Genomic DNA, 26,841 nt, shown 5'->3' with positions numbered 1-26,841 from the left:
TACATCTTAATGGGTTAATTGTCGGTAAATGATTAAATTCATTGATAATATTATATTTATTTAACTAGATTTTTTTTAAATATTGTAAGCTCTTTACAATTTACATCATTCACGTGTTCACAATGTTATTCACAAAAGAATAAATGATATTCATGATTCAAAGGGGATACAAATTAGATAAATGCTACATAAACTTAATATCAGTGATACTTTATTATAATCGTTGCTCGTTGCGAAAATACCTAAGGAAAATACCCAAATAGTGAAAACTATACGATATCTATGCTTTTGTTTCTACACGAAATCAAATACTTCCACATGCGGTTTCTGAACATTAAGTAAATATGTCAATTTTTTTGTGACACATGACACTTGCTCTAAGTTTAAAATTTAACGGAAAATAGTTTTAGTTCAGAAGTGGTTCAGAAAATACTTGCTCTGTGGTTCAGAACTTATCCCGTATTCCGTAAACAAAACAATTAAAGTGGATTAAAAGTGCATAAAAATGGAAGACTTCGATGTATTTACAAATGAAATAAACTTTACTCAACCAGTTTTCAAGAACGTCTTACACAAATATGCAAAAGATATCCCATCTACTCCGAGTAGTGCAAATTATCAAAGTAAGTGTTTATTTATTTATTATTGTTTTATACAATGAAATTCATGCAAGTGAGCACTTCCAACATTGCGTCTGATAGACAAACAAACACATTTAATATCTTGTATATTCTTTGTATTTTTTCTATTGAAATAACACTCTTGTGTTTTAAAACGTGAAATAAACATTGCTTCTATAAAAATATTTTTCTTTGATATATTTGCTATTTATATTCATCTTTACAGTCTATTCTATTCAAAAATAACATTCTAATATCTTATAATCAATAAATAATTATCTTACTATTATTTTTAAACATTACAGGTGCCCAAAAACTTTTAGCAGAGGAATGTTTTTTTGAGAACAAAGAAAAAGAATGTGCGTTCCACTTTAGTGAAGCTGTATCAGCGTCAGTGCGAACATTGGCCATTTATAGAGAGGAACAGGATTTAATATCAGGTAAAAATAAGTGGTTATAATTTTATTTATTATTACGAAAGTCCTATTTCTGTTGTCTAGTAAAAGTTAGTTAATTCTAAATATAATAAATATCAATTATAATTATACAGAACAATTCACCGAATATTCATACTATTTCTTTTTATTTCAGGGGATAAACTGCAAAAACTGACCAAGTATATTAAGCCAGTAAAAAATCTTATAGATTCTAAACCACTGTGAGTACTATTTCAAGTCAGTTCTTTTTTCCTCTGGGAATTGAAGCCTGGGAATTAACCACTCTAACAAAAAGATGAATACTACTACTACTTCAAATAATCAACTAGCTATTCTGTGCGGTTTCACCTGCGAGCATAATCAAGTCTTCTATAGTTCATGTGTTATTCTGTTGTATACTGAAAAGTTTCATCCAAATCCGTTCAGTACAATTAGGAAAATCACAAATTTTTTTTTTACCGAGACTTTTTTTTGTCTTAACCGGGAATCAAACCCAGGACCTCTAATTTCTATGTTCACATATCAACCACTGAACCAAGAAAGTGGTTGAGATAAGGATAATGAAATAAATTAAATCCTGTCATTTTCAGGTCTAAAGAAGAAGCAGAACTTGTCAGTTTTATAACAGATTTTGAAAATACAACAAAAGTGTTGGATGATATACAGTTACATGAAAATGAACCTTTTTATAAGCAATATCTTAAATTTGGACCACACAATAATGTTGATAATATGCTGAAGATATTATCTGAATTGCCTCAAGGTACTATTTTAACTTTTATGCTGTGTAGAATAATTTCAAGTGTTGTCTTGTCTTAATGTATGTTTCTGGATTATTTTGTGTATTATTGTTATTTTTTTGTTAGTCCAATGTTAGTCCAAAGGCTTTTGTTTAGTATGCAAATGGGAAAATAGCAAAATTTCATACTTTTCACTGTATCTCTCTGTCTTTCAACCTGTGTTTGTCCACTGTTGGATGTAGGTCTCACCCATGACATGCCACTTAGCCCTATTGTTGGTTTCTTGCTAGCAGTTTTTGCCTGCTATCTTACGTAAGTCATCGCTCCAACGTGTCATGGGGCGTCCTACACTATGTTTGCCGAGACGCGGTCTCCACTCTACAACACGGGTGCCCCAGCGGTTGTTTGTTTTGCGGAAAATGTGACCAGCTCGCTGCCACTTCAGCTTACTAATCCAGTGAGCTATGTCGATAACCTTAGTTCTCTGTCAAATGATTTCGTTCCGAATTTTAACACTTCCACTGCATATGCAGCACTGCATATGCACTGCATATGCCCATATGGGCATAATATTTTGTTCAATTGGCAATTTCTTTCAAAGTTTTAAGTTACCTTACGTTTTGTTGTGTTGAAAAGAGTTCAAAAGTGTAGTCTCATAAGCTTTTAAGTAATAAAGTTACATGCTTAGTGCTAAAAAGAACATTTAAACTAACCTTTGTCACTCTATCTAATTAAAAAAAAACGCATCAAAATCAATTTATTTTATGTATACATACATACATACAGACAGATGCGTGTATAATATACATTATGTAAGTTATTATGAAGTATAAAATAAAGAATATTTATTAACTTAATTTTCAGAATGGACAATAGTACAGTTAACAGCGCCATACAACCCAAACGAGAATATAAAACCGCACACAGAATACAGATGTGACATCAATTCTGTCTACTTGACTGTGTATAGCAATGATTATTTGAACGACGGACCGTTAACTGTGACCGTACCAGCTAATATCACTAAAGGTATGAAAAATGAAAATGAAAAATTTCTTTATTAATTACAAGAAATGTTACATAATATACTTTACATGTTCTGCATTGAACCCCACACTAGGATCCCCTGTGTTGTGGGGCTCAATCTCTTTCGCCGTATTAGGTACATAAAAATATTTCAAAGTTTAATTGCCATTTAAATATTAAGTGTGCATATGTGCGTGTGTGTATGCGTGCGTGTATATGAGTGTGTGTGTATGTGTATGTGTAGATGTTGTATGAGTGATTATTTTAATAGTCGGTAAATGTTTGAATTTATATTTTAATCAAGATATTATTGTAACGAGATTTTCAGTTTCTAAGTAGTCTAGATTTAATAGCCAATTTGTAACATATTTTTTACAGCGGAACTTGGTCATAGGAAAGATATTTAGTTTTTTGTTAATTATGGAGTATAAGTGAGGTCCCATGAATATAAACGCCTTGCTACCGAAAGACATATTACAGCTATGTTTCCTCCATGCAGGATTTCTTCGAGTGCGTTCGTTCGTTATAATTGTGTTTGGAGCTATTTTATGGAATTTTAGAATTACTGCTAGTATGTATAGCTGACGCACCGTTAGTATACCAGCCTCTTGATACAATTCTTTGGTTGGATATCTTAAATTCTTTTTAAATATGGTTTTAAGAATTGCTCTTTGCGCGCGCTCAACTTTTATAAGATGACATTTTTTTGCGGAACCCCAAGAGACGAGACAGTAGTTTAAAATAGATTGACAAAGTGCAAAATAAGTCATTTTGATCATTTTGATATCTGCAATTAGTCTTAGTTTTCTAAAAATGTAGGTTAATTTTCTCACACGTGTCTTTACTAAATCAGTTTGTAAATTCCAGGTAAGGTGTTTGTCAATAATCACACCTAGATACTTTATATAGGTGACATTTTCCAGAGCAGTACATTTGCAGTTGGAAGTGTCATTTTGACATTTATGTATTGTTAGGGATAATTCTTTCGGGGCATTGGTCCTATTGCTTATATTAAAATTCATAAGTTTGGTTTTACCTATATTGAGGCTAAGCAAGTTGTGGTGGAGCCAGTTGGCGACAGTTTGCATTCCGGTTTCTGCAGCGCTATACGCTTCCCTCCAAGATCTGCCGTGGAAAATCACAGCGGTATCGTCTGCGTAAGCAAAAATCTTAGCCTGGTTGAGTTTGAGTGAACAGAGTCCATTTACGTAGAGAAGAAAGAGCGTAGGACTTAAGACACTGCCCTGGGGAACTCCATATCTTATTGCAGCGGGAGAACTTAGGTATTCACCCAGGCAAACGCTTTGTTCTCGGTTGGATAGGTATGACGTGAACCAGTCGAGTGCAGTACCCCTAATGCCAAACAACTCCAACTTTCGCAGCAGGATGGGTCTGGACACCGTGTCAAAAGCTTTGGCAAGATCAAGGAAGACGCCCACACATTTCTCCCCGCCGTCGAGTCTCATAGTTATGAAATCCACCAGATTTGTGACGGCGTCCTCCGTTGACTTGCCATTACGAAATCCGTACTGATTTACTGAAAGCATTTTATTTTGTTCCAGGTATTTAAGCAATCTTTTGTTTATTAGCTTTTCCATTATTTTTGAAACTATTGTTAAAAGTGATATAGGTCGGAAATTCGCTAAACTAGAAGTATCTCCACCTTTGTGTATTGGGCAAACATTTGCTAATTTCATATGAGAGGGGACTATACCAGTGGAAATGCTAAGATTGCATATGTGTGTGATTGGTGCAGAAAGATCGGATTTAGCAAGTTTGATAACACGGCAATTAATTCCGTCCCATCCGGGAGCGGAGTCATTCTTCAAATTTGAAATTATGTCACTCACTTCTAACTCATTAGTAGGGTTTATAAAAAATGACTTATCAGGATTTGTGTGTGATTCATCTAAATTTGCAGCTAATTGAACTAATTCAGTCTCCGTTTTATTGATTTGCTTCATCGTTTCTTTAGCTAGTTGTTCACCAATATTTGCGAAATAATCATTAACTTTGTTCAGGGTCCGAGTAGAATTCTGGTCAGAGCTGAAAATGTCAAAATAAGACGATGTTTTATTGTTTAACTTACAGATATATTTAATTGCATCCCAAGTCTTTTTAATGCTACCTTCAGATTTTTCCAAAAGTCCCTTCTCATATGCGTTCTTTAGGTTTTGTATAGTATTATTGCAATAGTTTCGGTAGTCTTTATAGCGTTTTTGAATAATAGGATTTTCTCTGTTTTCTTTTTTCCTAGCTTCTATGTGCAGTCTATCTCTTTTGCGAATGCATTTTAAGAGGTTAGAGGACATCCAGGGTTTTTTAATGCTTTTAGAATTTTTAATAGGTACTTTAAGGGAGTGGTTTTGAATGATTTTACTTACTTTTCCTGTAAATTCTTCCAAGGCTTTTGAGGGGTCATTGCAATTAAAGAGTCTGGTCCAATCTATAGTTTTTACATCACTTGTTACACTGCTATAGTCTATTTTTAATTTGTATTTGGTTCCTTTGGCTTTTACCGCTGACTCGTTGGGAAATTTTTTACTAATACCAACTAAAACTGTATCGAAATTCGTATTATTCTATATTTTTTAAATGTGTACTTATTAATTATTATATACTAGCTTTCCGACCGTGGCTTCGCCCTGTTGTCGAAGGAAAACCCGTATAAATCCTGTGGGATTTCTGTGATAAAACCTATCAAAGAAAATTTTTACTAAATTTCGTATAAATCGGCCCAGTGGTTTAGGCGTGAAGAAGAGACAGGCAGACAGACAGAGTTACTACGTAAGGATTATTATAATTTTACTAACAGAACAGTTTTCACATTTTTAAATAAACAGACACAGGTTTTGGAATGTAATTTGTAATTGTTACATTTGTTTTTGTTAGCGACACTGACATGACACTATATGTCCTTTCTTAGCGAAATATGTTAGCATACCTATGTTATATGCTTCTTTGTTTAAAAATTAATAGTAATAAAAAAAAAATACTATTGCAGAAGGAGAAAAGCCCCTTTTCACAGAGTTATTCTCATTACTAGATGATAACTACAAAACAATTGACAATGCACAGTATTTAAACAACAAAAGGTTAATACGTAACTACTGGAGCCGCAGAGAAGATGTTGACTTAAGGATGAAGGTAATTTTATTTAGTTGTGGCTGCGGTTTTACATGTATCATTGAAATGAAATAAATTAATTTTTTTTTTGTAAATTGTCCGAACTTTGAACTCTGCCTATTCGTGTATTGGGCAGAGTTTTCTTGTGAGGCAAACATAAAACTTTGAACTTAACTGTCATGGAATAAGGATCTTTTTCAATTAATTTCTTTTTAGTTTTATACATTGCCAAGGCAAGTGTGAAATCGCGCTTAAAAATGAACGGAAATTTATTTCTGTAAGCATTTTATTTATTTCTGTAAGCAAAATGTAGATCCGTTATTTATGTGTATGTAAATTTATTTTCAGAGTGTAATAAACGTAATGGATAAAGATTGGCTCGGTGGTTGGTCCAGCTTGCTGACCGGGAAGATCGCAGATCCGAAGCTGCAGGATAAAATTGTTAATATGGTCGATTGTGCTATTGCTGATTGGGGGTAAGAGTTAAATATTATTTAACTAACTGTTTCTCCGCGACTTTGTCCGCGTTTTTCGAAACTTGGCAAATTTTATACTAAAATTTTTTGTAACAATTAAATCTATTAAATCAAAATCTGTTGCGTAGTTTTAAGATCTAAGATCACCCGCGGACGAACCAGCAGGATAAATGAAGTATTTCTATAGCTCATATGTTGTTCTATATATTAAGTTTCAACCAAATCGGTCCAGTAGTTTTTTCGTAAAAGAGTAACATACAAACATCCTCGCAAACTTTCGCATTTATAATATTTGTAGGAATATTCTTTCAGATTTTTAAAACTGAACACAAAGCAAAAGATACTCCTATACAACCTAATGGATTCCTGCCCATCGCTACAAATGCAGCAAATAAAATCGTGCATCAGGAAAATCCTAACGGAATATGGCAACATGGACGAGATAAAATCGATTCAAAATTCGAACGAATGCGAAAATTGTTCGAAAGAATTTCGATTTTCGAACGAATTGTGTTTGAAATGTTTATCGAAATGTTTCGAAGAGATGCACAAGTTTAGTTTAGTGGATGGAATAAGGGCGTTTTCACATGTTGCGACGCAAATTAAGGAAAATGACGAATGGGCGGTTTTGAGGAAGGCGAAACGGCATCCTGTTATATTGATTGTGGACGAAGTATGTATTATTTATATTGTTAGGTATTAACTATGTATTTGAAACGTTTTTTTTATGTTTCAATGTGAAATAAATACGTATTTTCATGAAATGATTAAGTTAGAGGCCACTTTTTGTATGTTATTCGAAAATTATTTTAAATTAATGTTTTTAATATTCATTGTTTCCCAGATTTAGAGAGATATTATGTTTTTCAACGTTTTTGACTGAACAAACCTAAATTCAAATCATACAGTAATCCCAAAATCCAATTCGAATAAAATACATTTTTTTTCCTTATGTATTCTAAATAAAAAAATTTTTATACACTATCTTTAATACATTATTACTTATATATAAATTATAAAATTAAACATATTTCAGATGCTAGACACATTTCCCTGGGAGAGTCTACCAGTATTGAACCTGCAGCCTGTCACAAGAATGGAAAATATTCACTTTTTGTACATGTTGTACAAAATACATCAAAACAGAATTGTGGAAGGGTATTTTGAGGCAAAATCAGAAGTTGGTCGATATATTATTAATCCAGGTTGGTTTTGAATGAGAATATTAAGGTCACAGATATACTGATAATCATTTTATTTTAATATGTACTGTTACTTACTTTTATTTTCCTTATATTTATTTAGTTTATCTTGTAGTTATTTTATGCAAGTGAATAATTATTATTAATTTTATAAGGACTGGTACAAGTTTATAATTATATTCAGGGACAAAGATAGGTAAAAAAAGGCAAAACTTTAACTGCGTCTCATTTAGACTCAGTTTAATCCATTTTTAACAGACAGCAATTCAAACGGACAAAACAATAATTTAATGAGTTGATAAGATCAACAGTAAAGTACGATTTTTAGATTTTTAATTATAATAAACTAGGTTTCCGCCCGCGGCTTCGCCCGCGCAGTCAAAAAAAACCCCGCATAATTCCCGTTCCCGTGGGATTTCCGGGATTGCGTCATTTTCCCGGAATAAAAAGTAGCCTATGTCCTTTCTCGGGTATCAAAATATCTCCATACCAAATTTCATGAAAATTGGTTCAGTAGTTTAGACGTGATTGAGTAACAGACAGACAGACAGACAGAGTTACTTTCGCATTTATAATATTAGTAGGGATTTGTCCTCAGACAAGGACCTGGCCCGCATGGAGCTGCGCATGAAGTCGTTCCTGTCGTACTGGTGCGCGGGCTGGCGCGGCCGCACGGGCGAGCCGCCAGCCTCGCACGAGCTGCTGCACTACTTGGCTGAGGCCGATGTGTTCCTGTATGTGTATTTGTCATTTATACAGGGTTACTTGTAAAACACCAGCAACCTCGCAGGACAAGATAGCTAACATCATAAGTAACAACATTTGTGCTACGACTTTTATTTATTTATTTATTTATTTATCAATTTAATATACCACACCAAGTAATATTTACAATTATACAAAGGTACATCAAAAGGTAGGTACATAAGGCCTTATCGCTTACTAGCGATCTCTTCCAGACTGCCCAAGGTAAGAGATAAAGAAGAAGAAAGAAAGATCGTTTATTTGACTCCACAAACACAATTAACACAGAATACAAATTACAATAAATAAAATTAAAATTAAAACTTTTGATAATTTGTTAGATTTTATTTTCATACAAAAATAAATATTCATTTAATTTTCCGTTTGAATATTATAAACTCTACGCGCATCCCAAAAATTACGTAAACAAGAAGCGAACGAGAGGGGGAAGGGGGCGTCGCGTCGTCCATCCGATAATGAATAGAACATAGACTTACAAATGTTAGGAGAATACAATAATAGCTTAAAAAATTATTTAAAAACTAGCTTCCGCCCGCGACTCCGTCCGCGCGGAAAAATTAAGAAAAATTACGATTTATTTTTTTTCTACGTACCTATTTTCCGGGATAAAAAGTATCCTATTTTATGCCCAGGATAATAAGGTATAATTATACCAAGTTTCATCGAAATCGAACCGTTAGTTTTCACGTGATGCCTGAACATACAGACAGACAGACAAAAATTTTTTTAATCACATATTTGGGCTTGGTATCGATCCAGTAACACCCCCTGGTATTTATTTTTTCAATATTTTCAATGTACAGAATTGACCCTTCTACAGATTTATTATATGTATAGATAATTTATTGCGTTATGCGAATAGTCGTAGAACAAATGTTGTTACTTAGTATGTTAGCTATCTTGTCCTGCGAAGTTGCTGGTGATTTACAAGTAGCCCTGTATAGTTTTAGAAATTACACGAGAGGCCGGGTTAACCATTTATACAATATTATTTCATAATAAAAAATATCTACGTATATAATTCCTTCACAGGTATTGCGAGAATGACGATCATAATTTATTATGTTTTAGTACTTTTGATTATATTATTTACTGTATTCAAGTATTATTTCTTCACGGCGAGCATTATTTATTTTTAGTGTTTTTAATAATTCTTACTTTATTCAGGTTCTTGGTTAATAACATATTATTCCAATAATGCATGTATGGGGCTGTCCATTAATCACGTGAGGCTCGAAAGGGGGGGGGGGGAGGGGTCCATCAAAACATCACGAAATATCACAAGGGGGAGGGGGGGTAAAGTAATATATCACGTGTATTTCTTTTTCGGCAAGCGCGCGATACTCAACCGCGTTACATGTATTTATTTTTAGTCAAACGCGTACAACTTTTTCGCATTTCTTTCATTATTTTTATGTCATTCAAAAACAAACTGCAATCTTTGTGTCTAACTCTGAACGTTTATTATAGTAGTCTTTAATTTACTATAATAAAATTAGATGATACTTATACCAGTATTTTTTTATAAATAAAAAATTGATTCTTTGCAGGTACGAAAAAATACACGTGATATAGGGGGGAGGGGGGAGTGGTAGTCTTAAACCTCACTACGTATCACCAAGGGGGAGGGGGGGGTCAAAAAATACCAAAAAAAAAATCACGTGATTAATGGATGGCCCCTATGTCGGCAGGTACTGCGGGCACGGCGACGGGCTGTCCCGCAGCTCGGGCGGGGCGGGCTCGGGCGCGGTGTGCGTGCTGGCGGGCTGCGGGTCGGCGCGGCTGGCGGGCGGGGCCGGCCGCGCGCCGCCCGCCGCCGCGCACCACGCGCTGCACGCGCAGGGCTGGTACGTGTAGCCAGTTCATTAACCGCCTGGGGCACGTCAGGCGGATGGTTGAATGGATGCTTGATTGAGTGCCTGGATGATAGATAAGCGTTTACACTATTAATATGGTAAGATGGATACGCGGAGCCCATAAATAATTATAATAAAGTTATACCTGCTCATTATTTAAATCTATCGTAAAAAACTCCAATACTAATATTAATAAAATAAGTACCTTTACACGTTACAAACAAAATACATCATTACATACACTCTTGTTCATTTCATAAGTAACGCGCGAAACGGAGCTTACGGAGCGCTCTCGATTGCGCTCCTATGAAACAAGATTCAGTACATTGCCTACATACGAAATCCAATAAGAGTGAAAAAGAAATTTTGCCACAGTCCTGCGCGTGAAACAAAAGATTTACTATGGAAAAATAACAATTTTTGGAGTGCCGCTCACACGCGACGTTGCACATCGCATGACAGCAGCAATTGCACGCGACGTTGCCACTCCTATATTATAAAATATAAACAAACACTGAATACACTCACGAATGCAAATGCGGGGATTTTCTATTTATTAATTGGCCGTAGATAACCAAAAAGGATCCAACCCACAAAATGTTACTTTTGAGTTATTGAAGTTTGAAGTTTAACCTGTGTTTGTTCATATAAAGACTTGCTTGTGTTAATTGCTTCTTAAGGAAAAGTGTGTGTGTCAATGTATATTTTATTCTTACAAACAAATTTTATTGAATTTAGTTTTATTTCTTGAAATATTCAGCTAAATGTGTGTTAGGATCCTTTTTGATAAAACCTATTTTCAATTATGATAAGTGAATTTTCATTTCGCAAAAACGATTCAAAGTAGCTAATTGCTACTAAGATCCTTATTTTTTTTTAATTTCATAAATAAAACAACTAACTTTCAATTTTTTTTTCATTATTTATATAAAACATATTAATTCTATCCGATTTACTATTCTTCTTCGTGTGCGAAGTCCGGTTCATCGCCATATCTACATCGTCATGAAGTCTTGGATTGCCCCCTTGGATTGATTTATAGAAATCCAGGCAGTATTTAGATAAATAGTCAAAGATTGACTCCAAATCGTCTAATTGGGCTTTTCTTTAACATTTGGCCATAGTCATTGAAAATCATTATCAGATACCTCCGAAGATTTACCTTTCGAGCCCGCCCATACATACAACTTTTGCATCGACTAAACTGATCAGTCGAGCTGTATTCTCCTCTTCAATTCAACATGACTAAACTGTTTAGTCGATGGAGGTGCGCATACAATCGATTTCAGTCTTAATAATTTATATCCCCAACAAACCTTACAGTCTTCTATAGGCAATTCTTGAATGAAGGTAATAAAGATCACATGAGCGCGTGATCGATAGTTGTGCGAGTAATTTTTTTTTGTTACTTCGACATATTCGTCAGCTTCGTAAATTTTTTCAGGTATTTTCAAAGTGCTTCTATTTTAGAAAAATCGGTATAAAAAAGGCAAAGATGTGTGACCCGATCAAGATACTTGGAGTGTGAACTTAATGCATGCCTAACGCCTCAAGCTTTAAATACATAATATTCAGTCTATCCAAATGTTCTGAATCGTTTTTGTTATTAAACCAGTATACATTTCTACAAAATTCAGTTTAACAAAAGAGATCCATGCTTTTTGAATCTTTTTAGTGATTTATCTATTGCATCATAATATCATAAAAATTAAATATCTAAAAGGATCCACATGCTTTGGATTTTTTTAAACATTTTAGTTTTGTGTTAGTTTCTTAGACTGAGCGTTTTACAATATGATCCAAGAAGAATGGATCGTTTTTACGAAACTAAAATATGGCTTCTCCATACATGTGGGTTGGTACCCAGTGTCAATTTAACGTCAAAATATTCATATTTTACTTGGATTGTTTTTGCTAATCGAAAATATAGACCTAGACGAGCAGTTTGGTATATTTAACTCATTTTCGGTCATGTTGTGGGTTGGATCCTTTTTGCTTATCTACGGCCAATTGCTAAATAATAATTGAATTCGTTTTGAAATACTCTACAATTTTTAGTGTTTAAATAGACATTTATTATCTGGTGCTCATTTTTATTGTAATAAATTATCCCGCTAACGCTATTGTATTTTCGTTGTTTTATTTCTAGTGAACACCCATACAATTTTGTCACGAGTCGCCTCTGTATTCAAGTTACCTATTTGACTAGATAATTTCGACCTTTAACTTTCTTAAAATATTTATCATGTATTTTTATCGATTAAAATGTTATATTTCCAGTCCGATGGTGGTGGGCATGCTGTGGGAAGTCACGGACCTGGAGGTGGACAAGCTGGTGACGAGCCTGCTGGCGCTGGCGCTGCCCAGCGACGCGAGGGCTGACTGGCGCACTGTGGGCAAGGCGGCCTGGAACCAGGGGCAGCTCGGTGAGCCAGCACTGACTGACTGACTGACTGACTGACTGACTGACTGACTGACTGACTGACTGACTGACTCTAACTCAAACATTTATTGAAGTTATACTTCTTTTGGCGCGATGGAGAAAAATGAAGAGAGTGAATTTTTACGATGCGCGCGCACACCGACACCTAAATTTAAGGACGCTATAACGTATTTTTACAAAAACACGCTGTTTTTCGGTACCATTTTAACTTAAAGCAATTACACGTGAGAACATAGTAATATCTTAATTTAAAGGTAATATATTCAGCTCTACGTTCATCTTATAAAAATTGTACGACGTCATACAAAATTGTCGCTGAAATACGTTTTTTCCATCACAATAAACGCATAAAATGCAAAAAAATGGGGTCTAAACCGGTACCATTTTAGGAAAATTAAGAGCCTAATCTATCTTCTTAACTATATCTTATTGAGGGATATATAGTCCTTTATATATGGTGTAATTTTTATGAATCTAAATCAAAATTTTATTTCAATAATGAGCTAAATTAAAAATACTTGGCGATTTCTTCATACATTTTGTTCTCGCGGTTCGTCAGACCGCGCTCAGAAGCGCTCTTGGAAGGACGGGTGTATCGCTCCTCGTGCCAAAAATAAAAACGAAATAAAAAAGATTATTGTGCGTGCACTGTCTTTTTCGTGATTTGAAATATTTGATACTTTTTATGAGTAAACTGTATAAGTTTCATATTCCAATTATTTGTAATTTAAAATTATGTTTTTAAAATTACCTTGCCTGAGATACTCTTTTTTATGGGTTGTTGAATAGATTGGTGGGGTAAAACAATTCAAGATGGCGTCGATGAAAATTTGGCTTTTTTTCGTGATGGGTGTCATTTTCATAGTTTTTGGGGTAGCTATTACCGAATATGAGGTCAAAACTGAAATCCAAGAAGGCGCCGACGAAAATTTTACATCTTTTCGTCATGGGTGTCATTTTCATGGTTTTTGGGGTAGCTATTAACGAATATGAGGTCAAAACTATAATCCAAGATGGCGCCGACAAAAATTTTACAACTTTTCGTCATGGGTGTCATTTTCATGGTTTTTGGGGTAGCTATTAACCAATATGAGGTCAAAACTGAAATCCAAGATGGCGCCGACGAAAATTTTACATCTTTTCGTCATGGGTGTCATTTTCATGGTTTTTGGGGTAGCTATTAACGAATATGAGGTCAAAACTATAATCCAAGATGGCGCCGACAAAAATTTTACATCTTTTCGTCATGGGTGTCATTTTCATGGTTTTTGGGGTAGCTATTAACCAATATGAGGTCAAAACTGAAATCCAAGATGGCGCCGACGAAAATTTTACATCTTTTCGTCATGGGTGTCATTTTCATGGTTTTTGGGGTAGCTATTATCGAATATGAGGTCAAAACTATAATCCAAGATGGCGCCGACGAAAAATTTGACATCTTTTCATCATGGGTGTCATTTTCATGGTTTTTGGGATAGCTATTAACGAATATGAGGTCAAAACTAAAATCCAAGATGGTCGTCGAATTTCAAGATCGCGTCATGGTAATACTGTCGCGTTATGGAGCAAGGCGGCGATTTTGGTATCTATGAATCTCGCCAAAGAAGTTTCACTCCTGACACGTTTTCTCGGCACACACGTTCTTTTTTATTTTATTCTCTTCGTTTAAATGTTTTAGATAAACTTTATTTTAAATAAAGTTTAGCGAATATATTTAAAGAATATATTTAAAGTTACTAACTAATATCTGTCAGAATATTATATTATATTAGAATATTATATTATACAGTTTTATATTAAATTTCTAAATATGCATTTCAATGTTCTTTAAAATTGTTTTTTTTAAGACTTTCTACAAAACTGTGGTTGTTAACGTTTTTGTTATTTTATTTAAGTTTACTTTAAAGGAGTAAGAAAAATATACCTAATTATCGACGGTTACATTGGGGATTTGGTAATAGCTGTCTCAAAAACCTTGAAAATGACACCCATGCCGAAAAGATGTAAAGTTTCGTCGACACCATCTTGGATTTTAGTTTTGACCTCATATTGGTTAATAGATACCCCAAAAACCATGAAAATGACACCCATGACGAAAATATGTAAAATTTTCGTCGGCGCCATCTTGGATTTTAGTTTTGACCTCATATTCGTTAATAGCTACCCCAATAACCATGAAAATGACACCCGTGACGAAATGATGTAAAATTTTCGTCGGCGCCATCTTCGATTATAGTTTTGACCTCATATTGGTTAATAGCTACCCCAAAAACCATGAAAATGACACCCATGTCGAAAAGATGTAAAATTTTCGTCGGCGCCATCTTGGATTTTAGTTTTGACCTCATATTCGTTAATAGCTACCCCAATAACCATGAAAATGACACCCATGAAGAAAATATATAAAATTTTTGTCGGCGCCATCTTGGATTTTAGTTTTGACCTCATATTGGTTAATAGCTACCCCAAAAACCATGAAAATGACACCCGTGACGAAATGATGTCAAATTGTCGTCGGTGCCATTTTGGATTTTAGATTTGACCTCATATTGATTAATACTTATTTAATAGCTACTCCAACTCCTTGAAAATGACACCCATGACGAAAAGATTTCAAATTTTCGTCGGTGCCATCTTGGATTTTAGTTTTGACCTCATATTGGTTAATAGCTACCCCAAAAACCACCCACATTTGCAAATGTGTTTGCTACTTAGGAAAAGTTCATATTTAAAGATATAGGTAATGTGAATGTGTGGTAACGAATTTAATTTATTTATTCCGACTGTTTCTCGGAATAACATACATTTACTAAGAATTGCTTACAATGCCGGGTTTAATATATTGCCGGTAACATATAATATTATGTATGATAATAATTCTTAAAAAAGTATTTTATACATTTCTTAAAAAGCTTCGATATTGTATACAATAATACAATTCATATTCAAATTGTTGTAAAATAGTCACACTTTTTTAAGTTGGTTGAATACACTAAAATACTTATAAGGATCGTACCTACTAATAATAGTAACAAAATGAATTTTTAAAGTTCCCAGTAATCTTCTGGAATCAATTTCAATAAAAATAATATCAAGTATGAAGATGGTCTATAAAATGGAATGCGCTATGTTTACGTGAGCGCGATGTTCCCGCGAACCACGTGGTGACGTTAGATACCTAAATTTGAGTAACGCAGATTTGTGACAGCGTCCTTAACAGCATGAAGTTAGTTCTAGGTGGTATGAAAATTGATAACTATATGTTCAAGTTGTATATTCGAGTATTTTTTTCCATACGCCAAAGAAGTATAACTTCTAACGCGTGTACATAAGTACACACACTCTTTTTTTTATTCAATTTAACTTCTAGGAGCACTTTTGAATCGCCATAACATATTTTTAACATTTACCACCGATTCGGAAGCTGCGACTAGATAATATACCTCATTAGATTTAACCTTTATATTGTAGTAACTAGAATTTATTATATTACTAGCATACCGCCCGCGGCTTCGCCCGCTTTCTCTTAAATGATTTGAGATTTAAACTATCCTATTTCTCAAGTTGGATCAAATTGCACATGGTATGCGAATTTTATTATAATCGGTTTAGTGGTTTAGGAGTCCATTGAGGACAAACATTGTGACATGAGATTTATATATATTAGATTTTTTAATTCTGAAGTTGACGATAAAAATGTGTGCTGAGCATTCGTATCAGAAGTGAAACTTCTTTGGCATGATTCAAAGATACCAAAATCGTCGCCTTACTCCATGACGTGACGGAATTGCCTTGACGCGACCTTGAAATTTTATTCCCAAAAATATTTTTCTTTGTAATTTTTTACAAGCAGCATACTTATTTTTTTTTAAATCACTAAATAAATAACAATTATATATAATATGCTGAAATTTCATGTAAAGTTCTAGAGTGGGATTCGCAGTAGTTGTGAAGCATCTTTGAATATTGCCAACACGTGTCAGGGGTGAAACTTCTTTGGCACACACACTCATTTTTATTTATACTCATATTAAAATAAAACATTTTTTCCAGACACGAACGTGGAACAGAAGACGCCAATAGCTTCAGAGAGAGACCTACTCAGAGCTATCTCTAAATCTAGGAATGCTACTAATTTCCTAATGATATCCACGAGTATTGTAGCCAGAGGTTTGCCAGTACGTATCAGTTGAGAGTTTTATCGAAATAAATACAGCTGTTATGAAGTTATATGGAATTTTTATTTGCTAAATTTTACCCCAGAAAACCATAGCTTTCCACCCGCGGCATCGCCCGCGCAGTCAAAGAAAAACCCGCATAGTTCCCGATCCCGTGGGATTTCCGGGATAAAACCTATCCTATATCCTTTCTCGGGTATCAAAATATCTCTAAACCAAATTTCATGCAAATTGGTTCAGTAGTTAAGGCGTGATTGAGTAACGGACAGACAGAGTTACACACAGACAGACAGAGTTACTATCGCATTTATGCAAATTATTTATCCTGAAATTTTTAAACCGCCAAATAAAAGAAAAGAATATGCAAAAGTAAAAATTTTATTAAGCTTTTGTTATACAATGCTTACTTAAATTTATGGTTATAGATTACGCTTATTTCTATGTTATGAAAATATATTATTTACTTACTTACACAAAAGTACATAATATAAAATATTAAAAATGATAACAAAATAAAGATTATGTAAGAAAAACACAGTAAAAGATAACAAAAAACTCACCACTGTGTAGTAAGTTTTTTATAGAATTCACAAAAAAATAAGACAAACTTTTCACCGTTTCGAGCGAAAAAAAAGATTACAATATGATGACATCACGTAATGTCTACCTCCAACCCTGTGCAAAGGAGCAAAGCAATACGCGGCCATCTTTCTCAAGAACGAAGCAAGTTCCAGAGTCGTCGGTAAATGTAATAAGTCTGGTATCACCCTCTTGTCCTAGCGTTATCTTATAACTACTAGAAGGAGACCTAATGGTATTATTAGCTTGATCTATATACGCAGATGGTGGATCCGTGGCGTGTTTAAAAATATGGTAAGCTGCAGATACTTTTCCACCGAATTTTATCCTATTGGAACGTATAGCTTCTATCAATCTGTCATTCGGTAGGTCTTTCTCAAGCGCAGTCACACCAACCATGTCGTTATTCTCGACGATCGAAATCAATTCGTTGAATTTTTGTTTCAGGGCTGTTGGATCACGGAATACTTCCTCCCGCGCTAGTTCTCCTGTGGAAAAATAGTAATAAAATTATAGTTTCAATGTTGTAATAGAAATAACTTATTGTATCTAATAACGAATAACATACCTAAGTACCTAGTTCACAGGGTTACTTGTAAAACACCGGCAACCTCGCAGGACAAGATAGCTAACATCATAAGCAACAACATTAATTGTTCTACGACTTTTGATAATTTGTTAGATTTTATTTTCATACAAAAATAAATATTCATTTAATTTTCCGTTTGAATATTATAAAATCTACGCCTCCCAGAAATTACGTAAACAAGAAGCGAACGAGAGGGGGAAGGGGGCGTCGCGTCGTCCATCCGATAATGAATAGAACACAGACTTACAAATGTTAGGAGAGTACAATAAAAGTTTAAAAATCATTTAAAAATAATTTATCGCGATACGCCAAAAGTCGTAGAACAAATGTTGTTACTTATGATGTTAGCTATCTTGTCCTGCGAGGTTGCTGGTGTTTTACAAGTAACCCTGTATAGGTAGATTTGATAATTACCTACAGAAGACAGTACTTACAAAAAAATAATTTAATTTTAGTTGAAGAATTTTGGACTTAATTACTCTTTACTAATATAGGCAATTTAAATCGGTTGATGATTTTGTACAATAATACGTACTTTTCCAGACACTTTTCTTTGCATTTCGAGGGAGCTGCTTCGCGCCACTTCGCAGATCACTCTCAATATTAGCCATAGCTTCATCGACGTATGTCATGACGAATTCACAGTACGCGACCAATTCACTAACATTCACGGGCTTCATGTCTGCAACAAATTTCACCATATCTCCCATGTATATATCCGCTTGGTTCGTCTTAACAGCCGTTTTGAATGTATACAATCTATCTTTTTCGTGTGGTAGAAGCTTTGACTTTGCTATATTAGTCAGCTCGTTGTACCCTTTTACAATTTCTGTCACCCATTCAATACTTTCCTTTCGGTGAATTTCAAAGCGCAGTCTGTGTTGCGCAACGCACAGTTTGACTACATCAGGAGGTAACTTGGAAGCCGATGTGCATTGATCAGGTTTTAGATTACCAACAAGTTTCATCATTGATTCGCAAACAGCAGCCGGATAAGTCAATAACGTCTTTATGCTGACCTGCAATTGACCATTTAAAGTGACGATGGAGTGGCCACCTTTGTAGACTCCAGTTACAGTACATAGAGTGAACAACCCGCGGCTCTGGAGCGTCAGTAACTCGGCCACCGACCACTGGCGCGTCGTGCTAGTTTCTATTTTACTTAAATGTTCCCCGAAGAATCTTATCAAAGAAGCTGATAACTCTGGCATTTGGGTTATTCTGATCGGTGGTGCACTTCCTAACACTAAGTTGCCACCGGCTAACTTGATATCACTGGTTCCTGAAAAGTTTAACTCTGTGTTCGATTGCCACATCCTTAGCACTAGTTCTAGAGTGTCTTGCCTGTTTAAGTTTGTCGCTGTTGACACTCTTCTGAGTCCGGAGAGGAGTCTTAAATCGTCTTTAATGAAATTGCGTAAACTCGCAAAAGCCTCAATTTGTTCTGGGCTCATATTGGCCAAAGTATCGTAATATTGCAAACCATCAATCAAAAATTGGGAATACTCTTGTATGGGTATATTCTTTTGCGACGCTGATATAAATTGCCGTAAAAGATTTCCATCATTCTGAACTCTATTTCTTACCTCTTGCAGTTCATTTCTTTGTTCGGGAGATAACTCTTTGCTTATCTGGTCAAAAGCTTGGTTGTGTGCGTCAGCAATTATTGTGCTGGCTGTCTTATATGAGTAGACACCTTTTGTCCAGAACGCAATTGAAGCTACATGAAAGAGAACGTCTGCTGGTGACAATTTGTCATAATTAACGGCCAAGTATATCGTATTGTTTATAATGGCTACTGTGCTGATAGTGAGATTTGTACCATTAGCTACGTTTGTTAATATTTTCAATGCACTTGATATTTCTCGGCCACGTGCCGCTAATGAAGTTAATCTCATGGTCGCACCCATGGCACCGAAGCTTGCGATGTTAGCAGCAACACCCAGCCACAGCATTCTAGATTCTGAGTCCGTAAATGGGTTAATAGATTCACCGTGCGTGGCTTTATCTATTAATTGATTTGAGGCTCGACCTGTGCCCCAGAGTGCGCTCGCAACTCCCACTACCACTAAGGGTGTCGCGAGACCTCCGCTCGCAAATAGCAAACCCACTCCTGATGATATTCCTGCAACAGCACTAACAGTATCAACGTGCCTTGCTGCCTTTGATCCCAGCCTTGCCGATGGTGTATCTCTAACAAAGCAATGGGAATATTTATAATTAGGTCTATACTCTAGACGAAGTTGATTGGGGTACAGCATTTTGCACGGTGGTAATTTACTGTTATCGTACCAGTCATTAAAACTCTTGTAATACCTCCCAGCATTATCTACGTAGTATTTTTGGGAATCCCTGTATCTATGCACTCTGAATATCGGTAGTTCGTACAGCTTTTTTTCGTAATACAATTCGATGGGTATTACAGTTACATGATTTTTATTATCTCCATCACAACAGTTGACAATTGTGTCAGCTATTGCGTTTATAGCTTTCAATGATTGTCCCTCGAAGAAAACTAATTCGCCGCGGAGAGCTTGCTCCATTTCCCGTTCGGACCAGGTGGTCGGGTCACGGATCGGCAACCCCATAGCCATCCCAATGGTATTCAACAACTCAGTTCCTCCAATGAATTGTGGTTCATCGCCCTTTCCTTCGCCACCTCTGTGTAAATATTTATCCACGTTGTCAATAGCTACACCAATCCATTTATCTTCGTCGACATCCATATTTACTATTCAATCAGTGATCTCTCTTTCAACACAAATTATCTAAAACCACCACCAGTGGTCTTGAGACAAACCTGAAGGTTTTTCTTTAAAATCAGGACGATGTCCCGTTTCAATCCACAGCTTCAGGCGCTGATCAAATTCGTCAACTTCACCCAACTCTTCAAGATCTTTTAGTACTTTGTCAAAATCACTGTTTATGTTGCAAAAGCCTTTCATCAAAACCTCGATTCCGGATCGTACTTTACAAATGTCGTCAGCGGAACCGACTAAATCTAAATTGATGCGAGAATTTGGATAGAGTGTAATAAAACTTTCCAACCAGCCCTTATTGTTTTTGATTTTCGCAATTACTTCGGTAGTCTTGTTATTGGTTCTAACTCCTGCGTATTTCCAGGCCTCGCTATGACCGAGGTTGAAGAGTTCTTCAAATATATCCTCTCCTCTTCGGAACCAGTTGGTGATACGGATTCCTTTTATCTCTTTGGGTTCACGTTCAAATTTAGCAAGAAGCTCAGTTAATTTTACCAGGTGTTTTGTACACATATCCGACCCCATAACCTGCAAATGACAAGATCTTTTTAAATTTAGGCAGGTAATATGTAAACTTATACGATTCCAAAACAATTAATCTAAATTATAATATGAGCTGAAGAGTTTGTTTGTTTTGTTGAACACACTAATCTCAGGAACTATCGGTTCAAATTGAAAGAATATTTTTGTGTTGGAGAAGAAGATTATTCACACGGCCCGGACCCAACACGGTGTAGCGTAAATGGTGTATAAATCATCTTTGTGAGTTGTGGTACCTAACAATAGGTTTTCTTCTCCAGAATAGTGCGTATGAAACCACGGATGGAGATTTCAGAAGCTGTGAAACCGGCAATTAAAATTATTTTCACTGCCAAGAATAAACTAAACTAGCATATAGCTAGCATATAGCAATAGCAAACAGCATTTACAGCCGTTGACTTAAGCTACAAGTGTAAATAAAGATAATGGTAACATCAAACGGATTACTAAATCCTAAAGGCCTTGAGTTGAAGAGGTAAATTAATATACATCTATGTTTATACGCAAATGCAACATTTAAACAGACTGACGATAAAAATAGATAAGACAATCTTGAGTGCCGGTTCGCTTGCAAATTGCAATTTGCGGCTTATCGATAAGTATTATTTAATAATAAGTAATAGATATTTCTATTGACGCATTGATTTGTGACCCTTATGAGGAAATGTGTTCTAAGAAGGCTTGAATAAGGTATTTGAAGAAAGTATGGCCGTCGCTCGCGCTTCGCGCATGATATATTAATAAAAACAGCTACCGCCTGAAATGTATATTTTGATTGTGCCTGGATTTCACCTATTTCCTCCTATTTGAAAAGTTTAGAAGATATTTTATGTTTCAGTGTAAGATAGCCCATTTATTGAGGCAGGCTATAGGTCTATATCATTAGATATGCTAAGACCAATAGCGGACGGAGCAATGCGCGTAAAACCGCGGGTCACCAATAAAATTATATACGTATATGGAACGGGTCTGTACAATAAATATTTTGTCCGTTACCTGATGAAAATTTGTCTAGATAGGTACTTATATTATAAAGCTGAAGAGTTTGTTTGTTTGAACGCGCTAATCTCAGAAACTACTGATCCGATTTGAAAAATTCTTTCGGTATTAGATAACCCATTTATTGAGGAAGGCTATATACTAATGCCTATAAGGATATCATCATGCTAAGAACAACAGGAGCGGAGCTACACGGGTGAAAACGGCAAAACGCTAAGCGCAGCTAGTAAGTAATATACCAATTTATAATGTTCTATTCGAACAAAACCGAGGCGATACACTAGTAAGGTAGTAGTCACGTAATAAAATAGGTGTTAGCCATAGGTTAGCGTTGCAGCTGTCTATATTAAATTTACTCATAACTGCATATACTTAGATAGATTAGGTACACCTGCTTTGCTAAATTCGGATGTTTATACACAAATCACGTGCGCAAGCTGTAAGGTGCTCTTGAGTTGCACTTGAAATATGTAGACGTATATATAACTAGTGTGGCGAATGGCTCCACAAATTTTGGTCTTGCGTGATGATATATAGCCTATAGCCTTCCTCGATAAATGGGCTATCTAACACCCAAAGATTTTTTTTAAATCAGACCAGTAGCTTGTGAGATTAGCGCGTGCAAACAAACAAACAAACTCTTCAGCTTTATAATATTAGTATAGATATAATAGAAGCAAGTAAAATTTTTTATTTATTACAGGTTTAAAATATATCACACTTTCTCGATATATCAATCAGGAAATATTATAAAAAGTACTCTCAAAATATTTTGCTATAGTTAACTATTCCAAAAAAATATTAATAACAATAATAATCACTAGAAAGTAGGTATACTACAACTAGCTTACCACCCGCGGCTTCGCCCGCTTTGTCTAAAACCTAATAAATTACATACTAAAACCTTCCCCTTGAATCACTCTATCTATTAAAAAAACCGCATCAAAATTCGTTGCGTAGTTTTAAAGATTTAAGTATACAAAGGGACATAGGGACAGAGAAAGCGACTTTGTTTTATACTACTTATGTAGTGAAGTCGCTTTCCGCCGCCTGTGTATCTAGGTATACTATGCTTAGATCTTTAAAATTACGCAACAGATTTTGATGGAGTTTGTTCAAGAGGAAGGTTTGATGTTTACAGTAAGGATAAAATTAGGTGTTAGACAAAGCGGGCGAAAAGCCAGATAGTAAGTAATTAAACCTGAAATAATTATTCTACATAAATTAAGTAAGTGTTTTGTTCTCAGGAAATATCTTCGTATGATAAATGCATGATAATTATTGTTAAGTCCCAAATGCACATGGTAACACTCATTTAATAGAAACGTAAAGTGTAAACATAAACAACAGTACCTAGGTATGAAAATTATCACCAAGTACCGGCCGCCGGGTATCAAAGTAAGCAAATAATCACTATTGTGCAAAAGCTTCAAAATTGAAATACTTTTTTAAAAATATATAATATTATTACTAAAATTATAAAATTAAGGTCTTCAACTTACCAAAACAAGACAAATCAATGCCTTATTTCACTTCAATAAGCATAATAATTGTATTAATTCTTATCAAGAGCTGTGTACTGAGTACACTGATACTGGGACCAATGGCGTCTGGCTTTAAATAATAGGTAAGCGACGCATGCGCATCGAATGTTTAAATTGCCAGTTTTTGCGCAAATTCAAACTTTGGGGAGTTTTAGTTATGAATCGAATAAGTACTTAATAATTTAGATGAATGTATGAGGAATGTTTGTGACTAAAATGTTGTGACTAATAAGTTTTAGTAATAATTCTATACCTAATAATTTTTCCTTGTTATTGTAATCACCAAGCAAATCCTACAGCTCTAACATTTGACATGTTGATAAACTTTTTATCAATAATTCAAATAAATAATAAATAAATATTATAGGACATTATTACACAAATCGACCTAGTCCCACAGTAAGCTCAATTAAGGCTTGTGTTGTGGGTACTAGGCAACGATAAATATAATATTTAATAAATACATATATACCTAGATAATAACACCCAGACCCAAGAACAAATAATTGAGTTCATCACACAAATATTTGCCCTGACCGGGGATCGAAACCGGGACCGTCGGCTCAGTAGGCAGTTACTTTACCACTGCGCCAACCGCGTCGTCATTTATTTATCTACAAGATAATTAGTTTGCAATTTAAAATACTCAGTAACGTGTAGGTACATTAATATAACAGTGATTAACGCGTAGAAGCAAGAGGTCCTTGGTTCGATTCCCGGTACTTTAAAAAAATTAAAAAATATACTCAGATTACTGTTTAATAAACATCCACTAGTTCATAAAATAATCGATCAGTAAATAGATACATCTATCCGATACCCCACGAAGAATAGATGAACATTCTCTACTGAATCAGTTTGGACGCGATTTATTTTTAATATTGTTTATAGGTATTGCGGAAAACATAAATACCTACCAAGCATCACGGTAAGTGAAGAAAAACCACAGCTGTATTTTTAATTTTTTTATGTAAGTATACTGAAAATTGCAGTAAATAAAAAAAAGGTCAAATCTTGAGTTTGTTATTGATTTTTCTACACTATAAAATGGTGGTTGACTTAATTTCATAAAAATGAAGAACGAAAATCAATTCATTTTTTTAATATTGCAAATTACAAATTTCGTATATTGGCAACACTCTATAGCAGTCTCGTCATAGGAAATATTATGCCTACTGAATTATGATCATACAATAGTTAAAGGAGGTTAAAGGTATAATAAAATCGTTGGAAAATCAAAACTATACATTGAATATTAAAAAAAATTGGTTGTCTGTAAAGTCGGTTTACTGACGATAGTTGAACGTGACAACGTCCGATTGTGCTTCTTTGTCGCTCGTTCCGCGCTCTCGCTCGCACTTCAAGCCTTACATGGAACGCCTCAGATGAGTCAGAGCGAGGTAACGCCGCATGAGTCATGTTTTTTCGTGCGTGCAGCCGGTGCCGCTTTATCGAATTATAAGACGTTGTCACGTCAAAAAAAAATACTTGGGGCGTGATCTCCTATTGATATCGAAGCCAAAAATAAGTTTTTAGAATTTTTGTTTGTTTGTCTGTATGTATGCCCCGTCAAAATCGGTCCAGCCTTTCCTGAGATTAGCCGGAATAAAACGACAGACTGACAGACAAAAATTGCATTTTGTAAAACACTCCAATTTTATTATTGTTATAGAGTACAGACGATTGATATCGCAAGGGGAATTCCCTATAAAAAGAAACCAACGAAGGGAACTTCGTTGGTTGGTTGGGTGCAAAGAATTATAGTTAATCGTATCATATTACTTATGCATAAATAGAAGAATCATTTAAAAAAATAATTTAATATACCTACTTATGTATATTTTAATTAATTTAAATACAACCTATAAGAAGGTTAAAATAATGAAAATTTGAAGATTCATTCTATTTCCACTGGATGGCGCTGTATTGGCGTAATCAGAAACGCACATTAGGCATTAGCTACTAAGAATTGGAACCTATGAGCGATGATATTATAATTGAACGTCTATACTCTTTAATAATTCAAAATCGTTATGGGAGAAACAGACACTATGAGACATAATATTTTTTAGGAATAATAATATTATTATTTATAACTGATGTAACGATACCTAACAATTTATTTCCTTCATAAAAATATACCTGCTTCTAATTCTGGAAGTGAACCGAGACTTTTTGAACACTAAAAGCATATTTTTATTCGTATTTTTAAACATCAATAATTGTGTGTGTGTGATTTTGAAATATTATTACGTCATAAATGAATGAAATATTAATATGAGTATTGATTATTATTCCTCAATGGGGCCGGTTAGTTTTTTTGTTAGTATTTACGTGGTAGGCGGGCTGTTTTACTAGTTTAGCTAGTAAATTAAATAAAGGAAAATAAAGGATAAATAACACAACAATATTGATTGAATAATTTATTTCAGTGCAACAACAAATTGCCCCACACAATACTGGTACAAAAAAATCAAATATGTATAATACAATTTATTTCTATATTTATTTTCACAATAATTAATAGTCGGAATACACTTAAGTTGAACACGTACCTAGGTGATGTGACTTGTGTTGGAGTTTGCGAAGGTGTAGTATAGGTTTGTGTGTAGTGTGCGATATGTTTTACAAAGGTGTAAAATTATTTTGTCTGTAGTGTGCGGGGTGTTTTGGAAAAATGTAATATAATATTGTATGTAGTGGGATGGGGTGTTTTACGAAGGTGTAAAATGACTTTTATGTAGGTGTAACATGACTACGCGACTGTAAGACGTGTTTATGTGGTCTGTGCGCGTAGAGGTGGGTGCGGTGTGCAAGTCAAGTTTATCAACACTAATATTAAAAAGAGGAAAACTTTGTTTGTTTGTTTGATTGTAATGAATAGGCTCATAAATTACAAGACCTATTTTAAAAATTCTTTCACCATTCGAAAGCCACATTATCCACGAGTAATATAGGATAG

General features: G+C 34.8%; 2 protein-coding genes across 2 annotated transcripts; one reads left to right on the top strand and one right to left on the bottom strand.

The window, feature by feature from the left end:
• On the top strand, positions 1–16,921 carry LOC123700208. Its single transcript, XM_045647359.1, has 13 exons — positions 1–623; positions 926–1,060; positions 1,212–1,278; positions 1,648–1,820; positions 2,662–2,826; positions 5,828–5,970; positions 6,298–6,425; positions 6,738–7,098; positions 7,462–7,630; positions 8,226–8,361; positions 10,084–10,239; positions 12,529–12,674; positions 16,745–16,921. Exons 1-13 carry the CDS (start codon positions 506–508, stop codon positions 16,882–16,884), a joined length of 2,037 nt encoding a protein of 678 aa, XP_045503315.1. The 5' UTR covers positions 1–505; the 3' UTR covers positions 16,885–16,921.
• A 308-nt stretch (positions 16,922–17,229) lies between these two features.
• Positions 17,230–23,943, bottom strand: LOC123700216. The gene is made up of 3 exons (XM_045647365.1): positions 23,838–23,943; positions 18,573–21,324; positions 17,230–17,936 (listed from the first exon to the last, which is right to left on the bottom strand). The coding sequence occupies exons 2-3, from the start codon at positions 20,761–20,763 to the stop codon at positions 17,533–17,535; spliced, it is 2,595 nt and encodes an 864-aa protein (XP_045503321.1). The 5' UTR covers positions 20,764–21,324; positions 23,838–23,943; the 3' UTR covers positions 17,230–17,532.
• Between the last annotated feature and the right edge of the window lie 2,898 nt (positions 23,944–26,841).

The sequence above is a fragment of the Colias croceus genome, chromosome 19 (genome assembly GCF_905220415.1).
Source record: "Colias croceus chromosome 19, ilColCroc2.1".
Lineage (NCBI taxonomy): Eukaryota > Metazoa > Arthropoda > Insecta > Lepidoptera > Pieridae > Colias > Colias croceus.
The sequence above is the reverse complement of the archived record's forward strand: the minus strand, read 5'-3'. Positions and strand labels throughout refer to the sequence as shown.

What these genes read in the sequence shown, in the direction of transcription:
- LOC123700208 (XM_045647359.1), top strand. Translation starts at nt 506, where the DNA reads ATGGAAGACTTCGATGTATTTACAAATGAAATAAACTTTACTCAACCA. An exon ending in CTTATAGATTCTAAACCACT is followed by an intron (nt 1,279 to 1,647) that starts GTGAGTACTATT and finishes TGTCATTTTCAG; the next exon opens with GTCTAAAGAAGAAGCAGAAC. An exon ending in GCGCTGCACGCGCAGGGCTG is followed by an intron (nt 10,240 to 12,528) that starts GTACGTGTAGCC and finishes TTATATTTCCAG; the next exon opens with TCCGATGGTGGTGGGCATGC.
- LOC123700216 (XM_045647365.1), bottom strand. Translation starts at nt 20,763, where the DNA reads ATGGATGTCGACGAAGATAAATGGATTGGTGTAGCTATTGACAACGTG. An exon ending in AAAGAAAAGTGTCTGGAAAA is followed by an intron (nt 17,937 to 18,572) that starts GTACGTATTATT and finishes ATTTTTCCACAG; the next exon opens with GAGAACTAGCGCGGGAGGAA.